The sequence below is a fragment of the Arvicola amphibius genome, chromosome 18 (assembly GCF_903992535.2).
Source record: "Arvicola amphibius chromosome 18, mArvAmp1.2, whole genome shotgun sequence".
NCBI lineage: Eukaryota > Metazoa > Chordata > Mammalia > Rodentia > Cricetidae > Arvicola > Arvicola amphibius.
This window is the reverse complement of record NC_052064.1, coordinates 17,137,499-17,154,374: the sequence shown is the minus strand read 5'-3', so window position 1 is coordinate 17,154,374 and position 16,876 is coordinate 17,137,499. Positions and strand designations below refer to the sequence as shown.

General features: G+C 42.0%; 1 protein-coding gene across 6 annotated transcripts in view; it reads left to right on the top strand.

Moving 5' to 3' along the window:
- The window catches only part of Myom1 (myomesin 1), a 135,089-nt gene that overhangs the window by 80,742 nt on the left and 37,471 nt on the right, over window positions 1–16,876 (top strand). For 5 of the 6 annotated variants that reach the window (XM_038315278.1, XM_042054271.1, XM_042054270.1 and 2 more), the window contains 6 exons: window positions 388–509; window positions 1,796–2,086; window positions 3,841–4,037; window positions 7,078–7,204; window positions 9,523–9,707; window positions 13,462–13,576. In XM_038315278.1, coding sequence (XP_038171206.1) covers window positions 388–509; window positions 1,796–2,086; window positions 3,841–4,037; window positions 7,078–7,204; window positions 9,523–9,707; window positions 13,462–13,576 — 1,037 coding nt within the window. The remainder of the gene's footprint in view (window positions 1–387; window positions 510–1,795; window positions 2,087–3,840; window positions 4,038–7,077; window positions 7,205–9,522; window positions 9,708–13,461; window positions 13,577–16,876) is intronic. The other variant, XM_038315282.1, reaches the window with a different exon arrangement.

Below are 16,876 nucleotides of genomic sequence, written 5' to 3'. Positions count from 1 at the left end.
TTTAAGTATATACCTGAAATAGCTACTCATGATATTGTCAACACACCTATTATTCACTATGTGCTTCCTTTGTTCAGACCTACTACTGTATTTTAAAGACCAGATAGCTCACCTTTATGCAGAATCAGTATGTGTTACGTAGTATTATTGTTCCCTATTGAGCATTTTCTGATGAACATTCAAGGTAACTCAGGACTCCTAATTTTTTTTTTTGACAGAGCGAATTTTTAAAATTGCCCAAATTGCCTTCTTATCTAAGGTGCATATGTTACCTGAAGGTCTCATTTTTGAAAATGAATCTTTCATAAAGCCGGGCCATTCAGTTAAGCTGCTAGTCATTTTGCCTCACCCTCCTCGGAAAGGCTCTGAAAGCTCTCTCCTCTTTAGATTTACTTGCCATGGATTGGCCACTGGTCAGAGCTACATTTTCCGGGTCAGAGCAGTGAACGCAGCTGGACTTAGTGAATATTCCCAGGATTCGGAAGCTATTGAAGTCAAAGCTGCTATCGGTAAGCTCCTTCTTTGTAAGTTGGCCGAAGGGAAGAATGAGTTTTCCAGTTTCCCATTATGTCCTTAAGTGGTTTGAAGTTCCTAATTCCACTCCGTGATCCCGCAGTTGAACAGTCACTTCTCTTGGCTCCAGTTGACAGCTACCCTTCCATAGCTGGTGTGTTAGATCTTCATCACTTCCCAGTGTCTGTGCATCTGTAGTGTTTTCTCAGACATTCCCCACCATAGGAAACTTCATTCTAACTTCATTCCATCCCGGGACCTGGCAGGCCGTCCTGCTTCCATGAAGGGGTACATCACCATAGCTCTGCCATCTTGTACTTAAAAGCCTTTTCATCCGCAGCAGAGCTCAGCTTCTTTTTCCTAACAGTGCATTACCATGCTTCTTATAAAGCCTCTAAAACTCATGCAAGACACATGTGGTTGCTTAATCATGTCTCATTTATTTGCAAAATAACAGAGTAACATAATTAATAAGGTAATTATATGTATGTATGTATGTGTTATACCTCCCAATCTTGGAGAGAGTGGGAAGAGACCCAGCTAATCCAGAAAAAAAAGAAAAGAAAATCTGTAATATGTTAACATATTAATAGAAATACATTTGACTGAGTATGTATCTCAGTAATAGAACACATAGTTATGATGTGTGAAGCCCTAATACCACTGTAAAAAGGTTAGGCAGGTGCAATGATGCATGTCTATAACCGTAACAACTGGGGAAGCTGAAGATTAAGAATTCAAGGTCATACTGGGTTACATACCAAGACTCTGTCTCAAAATTCAAAGCAATAGAACAACAAGCACCATAACTATAATTAACACTCGTTTTCTTTTTTAACATTATTTTAAGCAGGCAGTAGCAGACGTGTTCTTTTGGGGGTTGGGATGTATAGTTCGTTACTGTTGCACTAACAGTCATGATTCTGCTATAAAGCTAGGATCTTTAATATTGTGTCTTGTGAATTTTGTGGTCCTTTCTCTATTATGTTAACTATTAGAGCATACATTTCTCAAGAATTGCTTTTTCCTGTATAAACTAAACCCTTTAGGTTGGTTCTGCAAGAAGAAATGGTTCCTGCTTTGTCTGTGGTTTGGTTTTGCTCTTGTTTCTTCTTTTTCCAAAGTATGGAGACATTGAAATGTTCCCTGGTGTAAATTGTGCTAAACCAAGATTGTTTTTTGCTCTGCTTGTAGTCCTAATGCTTCTCTTTGTTCTGTGATCCAAGAGTAACACGTACGGGGTCTGGCTCACGTCGTTTCTGTTGTTGTCTGGTGACTGTAGGGGGAGGAGTGTCTCCAGATGTGTGGCTTCAACTGAGTGATACGCCTGGTGGACTAACAGACTTCAGGGGGGGCGTGAATGGAGCCTCCCCAGCAACCTCTCAAAAAGATGCTTTGCTCAGTAGCAAACCTAACAAACCTTCACCACCCAGTAGCCCTTCCCGCCGGGGCCAGGCGGAAGTGAGTACAGTAAGTGAATCAGTTCAGGAGGAGCTCAGCCCGCCATCACAGAAGGCAGCTCCCAAGGAGCAAAGTAAACCTGAGCCCCCGAAAAAGAAGAAGGACCCAGTAGGTGAGAACTGCCAAGTCCAGCTCTTCATCTGTCTCCATCAGTGTCCCCACCTCTCATTGTCCAGATCATATGCTTCATCCGTGTTCGGTCCTCATTTGTTGGTTCTGAATTTATGTTTCTATTGACCATTCAGCATGCTTTCATCTAATACACTATCAAAGTCGCTATCAAATGTGGGATTGGCTTTTATGCACTATCTCTTCATCTTAGCAATAACGAAATGTTTACAGGACTTTTTGAATGAGGGGAGATACCCTAGGTCCTAGACATGTGGGTAGGAAGGACTTGATGATTACCCCGGCTGTATGAAGCTGATTGACCTTGACATGAGCTCTGACATGCTCATGCTCAGAACATGTAGAGGAAAACATTTCGTAATAAATTGGCACTGTACCAAGGTCAGAGTTATTAACTTCCATTGTTCAACTCAGGTTTTTAAGTGATCATTCGTACTTCATTCAAATTACCAGTTCTTAGCAGCTCCCAAACGTTCGGAATGGTATTATAGCCATAGAGAACTGTGTTCCGTGAGGCATGATACTTTTTCCCAGAAAGGGCTCCTGGAAGATGGCATACTAGAAAGCTAAATGTGAGTGGCTGGTGCTGTGGGTTACTTGTGTGTTCTAGGAGACAATGTGTTGCATAAAGTGCGGAGAAATTTTAGGTGCCTCTTATCTGTTCTCCATCTCTAACCCACCCCAGATTCATAACTCCTCTACTTTTTTGCTGTGACCCCTTATTCATCCCATTAACTAAGAAGAAAAGTAATAGTCACTTTAGGGTCCATCCTTATAAGTGATCTGAGAGAGAAAAGGGATAGATAGATAGATAGATAGATAGATAGATAGATAGATAGATAGATAAACAACTTTATTTTCAAGGTTTTCTTTATTCTGAAAGTTGTTTTGAATAGGAATGTGATAATTTATGTAACTCTTATAATCCAAACAAATCTTTGGAAATTTCCTTGATGTACTGCATATCTAGATAGATTTCTTGCTATCACTGTATCTTTCTTCATCGAAAAGTATCATTTCAGTGGTCAAACATAAAGGAAACCAGCAAAGCCATGTAAATGGACAAGGAGTTTTGAAATATCCTTCAGATATTTTTCTATCTAGGCACTAACAATGCAACAATTGCTACATAGTAACTTGTGCTATGTGAAACATGTTAGACCGGGAATCTAAAATCACAGGAGTTTAAAACATTGTGATAAACATGTATCTACCAAGAAGAAGCCACAGGGCAGATTGTGCCTTGTGCTGGAGAATGTTTTTAAAGGTGCATTTAACTGAGTGTAGGATATATTCGTGGCTGGAGTATACACAAAGCCTCGGGGTAAGTGCACATGAGTATGAAACCCTTGGAACTGTATGGAGATGCCAAATAAGCAAACTGAGACAGAAACCAAGATACGTACACATTCTGTTGTCATCAGAGGTCAAATAAAAACAAAACCATCTTGAGGAAAATATTTCTTCCTGTGGGAAGAAGACCAGTTTTTTGAGGACATAGCACTTTGCCAGACATGTTTTTAAAAGCTCAGTTCAGTTATTTCAGTGTACTTTCTCAATGTGTATTTTTTTTTCTCACACACCAAGTCAGGTGCCAAGTTTCAGCTCAATCTCATATTTTTTTTTCATTGTATACTACAACCAGGGCCCTCGTGCGTGGCACACCAGGTAAGTGCGGTGAATGCATACAGAATCGTAAGTGTATTTCCCTCTTACGAGCTGTTTATATTGCAACAGCGGCACCGTCTCCACCGTATGACATCACTTGTCTTGAAAGTTTCCGGGACTCAATGGTTCTTGGATGGAAGCAACCAGATACAACTGGAGGGGCAGAGATTACGGGCTACTATGTGAACTACCGTGAGGTAATCGGAGGGGTGCCAGGAAGGTGGAGAGAAGCCAATATCAAGGCCGTCAGTGATGCAGCATACAAGGTAGGCAAGCCTGTGTCTGTGGTGGGCTGCATCCTGTGAATGAGACGGTGCTTGCTTGTACACACCCCGGGACCTGTTAAAGGGTCTGTGTCATTTTGTCAGTGTTCATTGTCAACACTGGTGTGACCTTTTGAAAAATATCCCTTGGTAGATAAGATTAGTATGGCTAGCTAAGAAGGGTAAGCATGATTTTTAAAAGAATATTTACCACAAAATGTGCATTTATTATGAAAACTGGTATTTTCTTTCAAAACTTATAAAGCATCAGTGATCATTTCACTAGCTTCAGACATTGCTAGATCCTATAACTCTGGATTTTTTTTCAGTTTTCACAGTTAAACTCATGATGACATGGCCAGCTTGCTTGACCCTCCTCCTATAATGTGGATCTTATGGCCAGAAAGGGGGACAGATATTCTCCTGTTGGGGATCCCTCTACTACTCTACCTGCCACAGATCCCCAGTGGCTCTCTCTCTGTTGGCACAGCTTTGGTAGAGCATCACCTGCTGGGCCCAGTTACCAGTTCCCCAGCACTCACACACACAGTCAAATTCCAGAACAAGGCCAGAGCAGGCCAGGAAATAGTCCACCTGGAAGTCAATGCCACACTCTAGCTAATATTTGAAATTTATGAAATGTCACACACAGACTAGGGATGCTAACACAAAATAGTTCTGTTTGTTTTTTGTCACAGGTTTTCTTTATGTGGCCCAGGCTAACCTCAGACTTGTAATCCTACTCCTCACCCTCTAAAGTACTAGTACTATAGGCATGCATCACCCCGCGCAGCTACAAAGTTGTGTCCTTGAGTTCTCCCATGGTGCTATGTACAGCTATTTTAAAATTACATACAGTATTCCACCATGTGACTATACCATAATATCCCTTCCATTCCCTTATTGATTGCCGTGTAGGTCATTTATTTTTTACTACATCACACAGTGTAGCAATGAATATACCTGATAGTGCATATATGCTATGGTTTCTCTAGGCGATTACCAAAGTAGAGTTGTTGAGTCTGTGGCTCTGTTTTTCTTCCACTTCTTCTCTATACTGCTTCCTAAAGTGTGTAGTTCCTGCTCTGCATCCTTGCCCACATTTTGCTATTCAGACATTCTCAGTTTTGATCATCAGAGTGTCAAATGCATTTGAAAGTCTTTTCCTGTATATAGGCTTCGTTTTTATAATCTCTTCCATACCATAGCTTGCCTGCTCATAGTTTTGCCCATTTTTCTCATGGCTTTCTTACTGAACTGCAGCAACCTTTAGTGCTGTAAACATGGTCAGTGATCTTGTGCCCTTTTGAAGAAAGGCTTCCTTTTACAGGGGTTCTAAGACCATCTGAAAACACCGATACTTACATGATGATTCACAACAATAGCTGGTGTAACTTTTCATTGTTTAATTTTCAGCCTTTCTGTAGCACTTTTTATGTATCGCTTAGAAATAGCCCAACATTAAGTCACATGGCATAGGCTTACGATCCTAGCACTCTGCAAGTAAGGTAAGAATTCAAGGCCAGCCTGGGCTATAATAAGACTCTGTCATTAAAATTAAAAAAAAAAAAAACAAACCATAGTTCAAGCTGGGCAATGGTGGCGCAAGCCTTAAATCCCAACACTTGGGAGGTAGAGGCAGACGGATCTCTGTGAGTTCGAGGCCAGCCTGGTCTATAAGAGCTAGTTCCAGGACAGGCTCCAAAGCTACAGAGAAACCCTGTCTCAAAAAAAAGAAAAGAAAAGAAAAGAAAAGAAAGAAAATGAAAGAAAGAAAGAAAGAAAGAAAGAAAGAAAGAAAGAAAGAAAGAAGGAAAGAAGGGAAGGAAAGAAAGAAAGGAAAACAAAAACAAGAAGCAAAGCAAAACAAAAACAAACAAAAACAAAAACAAAGTATAATTCCCTTTGCCTGACAGTTTATATTTTATATCCTGTAGGAATATTAACCTTATTTTAACCTAATCACCTAATTTTATACTTTCTACTGGATCTTTCTGTCATGTACGTTTTTTATGTTCTTTATTGACTACTTTTGAATATTTAAAACGTTTGTATAGGTTTGTTAATTTTGTGTGTCCCCACCTATCTGGAGGTCAGAGAACACTCACAGGAGTTAGTTCTCCTTCCATCCTGTGGTGCTGGGATTGAACTCATGGTGTCAGGCTTGGCAGTGTCTTTGTGCACTGAGGTCTTGTACTGGCTCTGGGCATAGTTTAAATATTGTCGCGTCTCCTCCTACTCTGCCTTGAAAGATGATCCTGTGATTTGGGGTCTATCTTTCTAATTATATCATAGATCCTGGGATTTCAGATCTATCTTTCCAAATATATCATAGATCCTATGATTTGGGGTCTGTCTTTCCAAATATATCATAGATCCTGTTCATTTCTTATGGGTAGCTGAACAAATTTAGAATTCGTTGTTATTCTCTTTGTTTTACCCTCATCTCAGAAACATAAAACTTCCTGGTTTGTATGCTACTATATTTTATTGACTTGTGATTTTTAATATTATTAATTACCTGAGCCTTTGGTTTGTTTCTGCTTTGCCTTGTTGTTTTGTTGTTGTTGTCTTTTGAGACAGGGCCCTGGCAGTCCTAGAACTAGCTGTCTTGCCCAGGAAGGCCTCAAACTCATAGAGATCCACCTATGTCTGCCTCCCAAGTGCTGAGAGATTAAAGTTGTCCAACACCACTCCTGGTACAATTACTGTTTTGTAAATTTTATTTTTATTTGTGTGTATGTGTGTATATCTGCTTGTCTGAAATAGGCACTATGCATGCTTGTACCCTTAGAGGCCAAGAGAGGGCATCAGATTCCCTGGAACTAAGGTTACAGGAGTGTTCTTTAGGCTACAAGCAGGAATGTGATTATAAAAGGGTGTGACTTACTAGGGTCACCCTAGGATATATCCAACATATAGAGTAAATAAATTAAATGTTAAGCACATGGAATAAAACTAGATCACCATAGGGTATGTTTGTGACACAGAGTTAAATAAATAAAATGCTGAACAACTGTTTGTGATGTTATCAATGTTACAGATTGACAACTTGAAGGAAAACACAGTGTACCAGTTCCAAGTGTCAGCCATGAACATCGCAGGGCTGGGGGCCCCCTCTGCAGTGAGTGAGTGCTTCAAGTGTGAAGAATGGACCATCGCTGTCCCAGGTGAAGTGCAAACCGTGTCTTTCCTCCAGCAAAATCTACAAGCGGGGTTAACTAAAGTACTACCTAGATGTCATTTAAGAGACGAGAATATGCTTGCTATACTTATCTAAAATATTTTGTGATCGGATTAAATAATAGGTAAATGATAGCTAGCAATGTAAACTTGAAAATCAATTCCTCCTGCTACTGTTTCAGCTAAAACCCATAGCTGCCATTGCTCAGCCTCTGTTTGGAGGACTGGCAGAAGCACAGTTTGAGTGCCAAGTGAACATTTGAAAGGACTTCCAAACTTTTCCTTTGTCTCTTAAAGGCCTCTTGAGAGAATCAGTTCATATCCCACAGCAGATTTATTTCTAGAACCACTTCCTGCATCCTTCACAGCTCTTTTGCTTTGAAGCGCTCATGCGTCAACACCCAGCTCTCCTTCTGGAGACCCAACCAAGATGTCGTCTGTCCTCCTCCCTTGTCGTAGCTCTTCATTAAGTTCTACATTGGCTTATCATGCCTACCTAGGATGCGTGCCTTCCCTCTGCTTGCCTCTCTCTACTAAGCTCTAATATCTCTATGTTCACACACCATCCTCTTCCCTCAGCAATCTGGGAATCTCATCTGCTGTGGAGGTTATCATAAAGGTGGTTGGGTACATGAGGAATTAAAAAAAGAAGTAAGCAGAAAAACTTACTCATGTTTACATCTCATATAGTGCCATAAAACCAAACACATACAAATACCAACTACAAACAGACTTCCTAAGTATTAAGGTCCCAACTAGCAATATGCACATTGTAAGTGATCTAATTTTGCTTCTGATTTTGGCATTGATTTCCAAAACCTAAATATTCTGAATGACACAGGACTCCTGGCTTTAATCATCAACATATCTAATCATTGGCACGATATAATCATAGATTTTATAAACACTCCAGACCACATGAAGACACCCTGTGTGGACAGCCACATTGCCTACTCCTCCCACTCTGCCACTCCCTCCTCTGTCTGAAACCCTGTCCCCAGAAGAACCACCATATTGCCTCACTCGACAAATACCTCTTTGCTTGACTTCTGCCAAGTATGAATAAAAAATCAGCAAAAGAAACAGAAGAGGTTCAATGTTCACTCAGTGTCAGAAGGTACACAGAGGCAAACACCTGACTTTGATGTTAAAAAGTTCTTTCTGCCATTTTCACACTGGTGGATCTGTTGATGGAAGTTTCTGTCCCACCAGCCAGCTCCCAAATAACCGAGATATTACTAATTATAAATACTTGGTCGATAGCTTAGGCTTGTTACTAGCTAGTCCTTACAACTTAAATTCACCCATTTCTATTGATTTATGTTCTGCTGTGTGGCTCATGGCTTGTTACTTCATTTTCTACATGTCCTGCTCCCTCAGAGTCTGGCTGGTGACTCTGCCCTCCTTCCCAGAGTTTTCTTAGTCTGGCTTTCTTATTAAACCAACGAGTGCAACATATTTTCACAGTGTACAAAAAGCTTATTCCACAGCATCTCTCTCTTTTGTATAATTAAAAAGGAATGTTTTAACTTTAACATAGTAAAATTATACACAACAAAACAGTCGTGAGGCAAGAATTACAGTTATAATATCTCAGTCATGAAAAGTCTCGAGTTTTTCTGTATGTTTTTGAAGTGTTTGAAGACTATTTATCTAAATATATGTTTAACCTTGAAAACATACCTAATATGACTACAAATTTGATTATTTTCATAATCGAAAAACCCATATTTTTATCTATATTCTGCCACGTGGTTTGGTACCTTATCACAGTTGACGTCAGGTCACTGTGAGTCACTTCAGGTGGTTTTGATTGGCTGTCTAGACAGAAGTTGTTATTTGAAAAACATATGTAAATCGCTTGAATAGCAGACACAAAGATACATGTGGTGACATCATAGTTCAGACTCTTTAGAAATGCAGCCGTGTACACACAGCATACATCATAGTGTCTTTTCTTCCGAGTGCTATCAATTTCCTGGGCTTCTGTGGACTGTTTGCTAACTGCCCTAAGAGTGATTGACATCAGCGATGACTTGTCCACCCGAGAACAGCTTGAGGGATGCTTGATCCAGTTCCACAGGGCATCTGGGCATGCCCTTGACCACCTGTGCCAGAAGTAGTTGTAGAGCAGCTGTGGAAACTTGCAGTGGCCACAACATGCCTACTTTCAGGAGACGGAGAGATTGCTGTAGAGAACACCAGCACGAGAGTCAGCTGAGAGACCCTGGGTGTGGGTGTGAATGCACGCATAGTGAGTCTCCTCGTGCACACTGACTGCTGCTGCTTTCTCTCCCTACCTCAGGACCACCACACAGCCTGAAGCTCAGTGAAGTCAGGAAGAGCTCCCTGGTTCTCCAGTGGGAGCCTCCAGTCTACTCAGGGCGGACTCCAGTCACTGGTTACTTTGTGGACCTGAAGGAAGCCAGCGCCCAGGATGACCAATGGCGAGGTCTCAATGAGGCAGCCATTGGGAACAAGTATCTGAGGGTGAGAGGATACCCCGTGATGTACAGCATGCCCTCTCTCTAAAGAGGAAAGCTACTAACACTAAGCTAACACAGTCAGAGTCAAGTGCACATACTGGGCTCCTGGTAAGATTCCATCCACTTGGCAGCAATTAAGGCTGGGGAATTTTTTGATGCTTGAAATTGTTTGGTGACATTTCACCTGAATTCCTTAATCTGGCTTTGGAAGGCAGCCACCAGCTCCCTCCTCCCTCTTCTTTCCCTCTTTGCTCCGACATACCCCTCTGACAAAAGCGTTACTGCTCATTGCTGTCCCCCAAAGGTGACCCTCATTCCTCCTCTAATCGTCTCTGACAGTGGCCTTTCCCTGGAGGGTGCCCTTTTTCAGAGTTCACACTGGTACTGCTGTAACCGCAGGTTGGCTGGAGTCATGCCCTCTCTCACCCTGCTTACCCGGGCGTGCCTGTGCTCGCAGGAGCACTCGGAGCTCCCTGGAATGGGTTCACTCAACTCTTGACCTTCGTCTCAGCCTTAACAAGTCACTGCCTCCAGTTTCCCCGAGTGTGCTCACTGAACCTGTGCCTGCCTGACACACATGCTGCTCGGAAGCAACAGGTTCTCTCATTTGTGCTGGCTGGGAGCTGCGAAGGAGTGTTTTCCCCTGGCTAGGGACAGACGAGTGCCCAAAGACCCTAAAGCCATAGCGGGCAACGATTATGATTCCATAGTTTAGAGCTTAATTAGTGGGACTTTACCACAACCACTCAGAATTTCCATACTGCATTCATACCAAGCAGTTCATAACTATATTGATAATTAGAGGGTGTGAGACAGGAGTGGATGGAAGGAGACAGAATATAATTCCTGGTAAGATTATAGGAAAGAAAAGAAATCTAAGAGTATGCGTGCATAGATTATAGTTAGTCATGGTGCTGTCCTTGTGCCAGAGTGACTTCTGTCTCAACACTGATTGACTCTGGAATGTCAGTCTCTTCCTTGTGTTACAGAAGCCCAGCTCACACCCATGCATCAGGTGTACTCGTGACAGGCACCTGGTGACTGCTCTGTTTCTGTTCGGCTCTCAGTGTAGAATTTGAAATACATTACATTCTGTGCATTCTGCCAGTGCCCTAGTTTAAGTTCATTTACAGACTGAACTTAATTCAATTTTGAAATTATTTTTGAAAATTCAGTATCACAGCTAGGTGTGGTGGCAAGCCTGTAATCCTAGCAAGAAAACCAGGAGTTCAAGGTCAGCCTCTACTAAGTTCCAGGCCAGCCTGGTCTACACAAACAAAACCAAAAAGCAAAATTCATTAGTTCCAGTGAGAGCTATCACTATATAATCACATTCTGCTGCCATCAGAACCCAGTCCAGCAGTTAGATTTAAAATCTAACAGTCAGAACATAGCACATTCAGAGTCACAAAGCTTTGTTGTTTGACTGCATGTTCCCCCCCCCCCCCCGAACTGTTTGGTTTAAATCAAATTTTGAATGTTGGCCTTACCACAGCATTATAGGAGAAATTACACCTAAATTCCTCCCTGAAACAACTTTTTTTAAATTTTGTTGATTTTTACTGAACTCTACATTTTTCTCCCCTCTCCTTCAACCCTCTCCCAAGGTCCCCATGCTCCCAGTTTACTCAGGAGATCTTGTCTTTTTCTACTTCCCATGTAGATTAGATCCATCTAAGTCTCTCTTAGGGCCCTCATTGTTGTCTAGGTTTTCTGGAATTGTGATTTGTAGGCCGGTTTTCTTTGCTTTATGTTTAAAAGCCACTTATGGGTGAGTACATGTGATAATTGTCTTTCTGGGTCTGGGTTACCTCACTCAAAATGATGTAAAACAACTCTTTTAAATGATATGTTTTAAAGATAAAAAAAATTTTGACAATGTTAACAGCATTGTTAATAGTAGGAACAGTAACAACACAGAGCCCAAACAGCTCACAAATTTATGAAGCATGCTCTCAGCAACCATCCTGGTTATTTAAACCCGAGAGGGCCGGAGGACCTCTCTGCCATGCGGAGCACCCAGGTTCAGTTCCTGGCATTCGCATGGCCACTCATAACCATTGTAACTTCAGATTCTGGGGCCCCATGCCCTCATCTTCTGCCCTTCACAGGCAAGCATGCAGTGCACTAGCATACCTGCAGGCAGAATACTCATGCACGTAAAAACTTAAGAACTGACAAACAAAAAAGGCACTCGCTGCCAAGCCTGGCAAGCCGAGTTCAGTCCTCAGACCCCACATGTGGAAGGAGAGAGCTGACTCTCACAGGTTGTCCTCTGACTTCTACATGTGTGCTGTGGCGTGGCTGGTATCCCGACCCACTGCTTATAGACAACAATAATAAATCATTTTAAAAATCAAGGATGTAGAACATTTTTAATTATTTTTGTTAAGCATGCAAAGCAATGGGTTTCACTGTAACATTTTAAACACACACATCATTATCCTTTTTCCTCCTCCCAGCACCCATTGCTTTCTCCCCCATGCCCTATTGCTGGTCTCTTTCCTCTTCCTGTAAAGTCCCCCCTTCCATTTTTATATCACACAAGTTCCATTAACCTCTGTTCTTCCCCTTTCTCCCTCACGTTAGGCTTTTTCCTTTCTACTTGTATGTCCTCCATATGTAAGCATTTACATTTGTGTTCCATGTATGAGGTGAAGCAAGGTCTTTGTCTTTCTGAGACGTGCATGTTTCACTTGGTACCCTGATCTCCAGTTCCACCCATTTCTGATTTTTTTTTCGAGACAGGGTTTCTCTGTAGTTTCTAGAGCCTGTCCTGGAACTAGCTCTTGTAGACCAGGCTGGCCTCGAACTCAGAGATCCGCCTGCCTCTGCCTCCCGAGTGCTGGGATTAAAGGCGTGCGCCACCACCAGCCCGGTTTATAATTTCATTCTTTACAGCTAAATAAAATTCCATTGTATAAATGTATCAAATTTCCTTCATCAGTTCAACTGTTGATGGACATATGGGCTGGTTCTCTAAGAGGAATAGAATTCTAATACACTTCGATTATCCACAAGTTTTTAAATTCACAATTATATTAGTCTCCTATTTAGTGAGAAATAGACATTACATTTACAGGGACAATATTTATGATTTAGTCCTGTAGTATACTTTTAAATTTTATTTTTATTTTATTTTATGTGAATGAGTGTTCTGACTGCTTGTATGTCTGTGTACCATGTGTGTGCCTAGTGCCCATGGAGGGCAGAAGAGTGTGAGATCCCCTGGAACAGGAGTTACAGACAGCTGAGAGCTGCCATGTGGGTGCGTGGAATTGAAGTGGGGTGCTCTCGAAGAGCAGCCAGTGGTCTGAGCCATCGCTCCAGCTTCTGTAATGAACTTTTTGGGCAAATACAAAATGTCTTTTTGCCAAGGGAATCACTGCGGGGTGTGTAACATAAATGCTATTTTGAACACTTTGTAGTTTATCTTTTGGATCAAAGAATAAAGCAGCTAACTCATCCAAAGCATGCATGCATTTCAGGAACATGGAACATGTTTCTGATTTGGGAGGTGCTTAAATTATCTAAGAGAGACTATGAGAATGACAGGGCTGGGAGGGATTTTAGCAACTTACCCTCTGACAGCTGGTCCACAGAGAGGCGAGACCAAAGTCAGAGCCACCTGGATGGCAGAGGCAGCCCTGGAGCACAAGCCTTGTTTCCTTGATGAGGGATTAATGACACCTACTGAGGAAGAGCACACCTGCTTATGTGACATCAGATACTCATTACTTCAAACCTGCTGATTCCAGGTGCAAGGCCTCAAAGAGGGTGTCAGCTACGTGTTCCGCGTCCGCGCCATCAACCAGGCGGGTGTTGGGAAGCCTTCTGATCTTGCTGGCCCGGTTGTGGCAGAAACACGTCCAGGTGGGTCCTTACATTTCCATTAATATTCATCCCCAGCTTAGGGTGTCACTCAGCAGTGGAACATTTAACTATCATGCACAGGAGCCAGAGTTTAATCCAAATACCAAAGGGGGAAAAAAGATCTGCTCTTCCAGCAGACCCCAGTTCGAGTCAAAGCACCCACAGAGCAGCTCTCAGCTGTCCGTAACTCCTGTTCCAGGGGATCTCACACTCTTCTGCCCAACATGGGCACTAGGTAACACATGGTGCACAGACATACACACAGTCAAACACTCATTCACATAAAATAAAATTAAAAAGTAAAAGTATATTATAGGACTACAACATAAACAAACATTGTCCTTATATATTTAATGTCTATTTCTCACTCTCAACCAACAGTAGGTGCCATCTAAGTAGTTGGTACCTATACCCTTAGCATGTGCCAATTATGTATTCCTTTACAGGAGCCTCAGAACAGGATGAGCCAGGTTTGAAATAGTCTAAGAGCTACCGTGGCTAGCTAGCATCTAACCATGAGGTATTCTTCCTGGACTAATTCTAAGCAAGCAACCCCAGGAGACTGTTCCTATTATGACCTGGCCTTTAGCCCTGATAAGGTATTTTCCAGTCTCAGAGGAAGCTGCAATAGCAGGGAGTGGGCATGCTCTTACACAGGTGGAGACTGTATAGAATTCCATCTCTGAAGTTAAACCACAGGTCAGCACACTTTGTGTTAAGGGAAAGGTAGTATTTCCAGCTTTACAGCCATATGGTCCTTGTTAGCAACCTTGGTCTGCCAGGGCATGGAGACAACCACAGACAAATATGAGCAAGTGTAGCTGTGTTCTAATAAAACCTTTTCATGGGCATTACATACATGTGTCACATAATATCATGTATTCTGCACATTATATAAATAATATAAATTATGAATACTGTAAAATTTAAATTCCACATCATGTTTCCATACCTTGAAATATTAATATTCTTTTGATGTTTTCTCAGCTGTTTTTTTTTTTTTTTTGAGGCAAGATCTCATGATGTAGCCCAGGCTGGTCTGGAACTTGCTATGTAGACCAAGCTGGCCTTAAAGATATGCCTCCCAAGTGCTGGGACTAAAGGTGTGTGCCACCCTAGCCTTTAAAAAAATCATTTAAAAATATGAAAATCATTTTTACTTGTGGGCCATATGCAAAGAGGCAACCGGCCAGATTTAGCCCAGCAGCTGTAGTTTGCCATGGGTTAAATTAATAATGGGCCTGCGAGCATGGTTGACTGAGCTAACGCAGCCCTCTCTACCAGGTTCAAGGAAGCCATGATGGGCCACAGAAGACAGTGTCTCCCGTATTATGAGAACAAAGTTTCTAGTGCTCGTTGCTCAGTTAGTTCGTAATCACTACAAAATGATTATGAGTTCCATTCTTATTCAATTTGTTCTGTTTTAAAGTTTTTATTTCTGCTCCCTGAAGGTTCATAAAAGAAAGCACCTTTTGTTTTTATTCATTCTGGTGTGAGGACTTTTGTTTTGGTGTGCCCCTGTTTTCAGGAGGGAAATGTACACAGGCCGAGCAGAGAGTGTCGTCTTTCTTTTCCTGGTGAGGAAAACATGAACAGAGGAAGCTCTACTTGAATCTCTGGTTACTTGTAGACCATCAATAGTGCACCCTCAGAGGAACAGGCTGCCCACCATGTCCTGTCTCTTCATGACTGTTTCCATCTGCTCCTAAGTTAGTTCGTACATAGGTCTTTGACAAAAGTGATCTTTACAGAGTGAGGCCGGGAATGCCACACCTCATAGTGACCTTTGCAGGATTCCAAAGAAAGCAGAAAACTGCTAGGAAGAGACACACAAAGGCACCAGGATATGTGTTTGCAACATCCGCCCCCAGAGAGCATTTATATTACTGCATGCGGGAACTCTCTGTCTAGTAGAGGAAAGCACTTTTAAGCTATAGGTTCCCAGCATGATTAAGAAAAACTCAAATCAACCTATTTTCTCAATCAGTGCCTTCAGAGAAGGCTGCTAAGTGTGGTATTAGCATAGCCCTCTCTGGAGGGTTGGCTCTTGACCCTGTGAAAGTTTTGTGTTACTGATTTGGAACAGGCTCCGAAAGCTGCATCTATGGCCATTCAGTTCCTGGACTTGAATACTCTTCGCTGCTCACAGTTTAGGAAAGAAGTCAAAATGCTTCCTGGTGACCTTTCAGATTTGTTATAGTCAGCAGGCATGTTCACTCTTGCAACATGACTTTCTCAAGCTGCTGCTGCTGTGTGGCGGCTCCTGTATGTGCCCTGGGAGAACTGTATGCTCCTTATGTTTATGATCATGTGGTAACAATGGAGTCTAGAGCTCAGTATAATGAGAGCTAGGACAGACATTCATAAAATTCTGCAAAGCCAAAGAGGCTAGAAACTAGGATTCATCATTTTGTAAGTTGCTGGCTAACAAAACTTAAATGTAACCTGGAATTGATTATATCTGTTACTTTTACTAAGCCTGCTTTGTGTTAGAATGAATAGGAAGAAGAAGGGGAGAAATGTTATCCATTTCAAGATTTGGGGTGTGAAACTTGCAAACTTGGTTCAGAAAACACTCTGGTTTCTTTTCAGATCATAGAAATCCTTTACCTTTTTTTTTTCGAGAACACCTTCACTTGTGATACATTATTAAATTCTTGGGTAGAAAATAAAGCTTATCAAGTAACAGCATACCACAAATACACCTAGTAAGATACTTCAAGTGTAATTGGGTTTCAGTTGAAAGTTCACTTAATCCACTGGAGTCAGCAGGATCACTGGCCTCCCTTTGAAGTCAAAGAAGCTCCAAGGAGATGTTGCCCAGCCACAGCTGCACAGTCTAATTGTGTTGGTAACAAGAGCCCAGACAACAGCCTAAGTGTGCCTGTAGTGCTTTCCCAAGACACTTGTTAGCTAAAGAAACCCACACACAGAGCAGGTTAGAACTATTTAGCAAACTTGGTGATGCCTAAAGAGACATTTTCTTCTTGATGTCTGATACTTTTAAACAGTATCTACTGATGATGGCATCGCACTAACAATGGAGGTAGAGACCAGGTGAGCCAGATCAGATAGGAGATGAGAGACCTGGCCTGGGGTGAGCCGGAGGTCAACAGGTTGGCACTGAAGCTTGCAGGTATTCTTGCCAGAGAAACAGCAGCAGGTAGGAGAATCAGGTGGTGGATAGGACCCAGACAGCAAGCAGGGCCTCAAGTAGGAGCGCGACACCGGCAGCAGAACAGGTTAGGAGAATGACTTCCCCAAAGGAAATGAGTTGGGGTTCAGCTAGCAGCCAAGTGC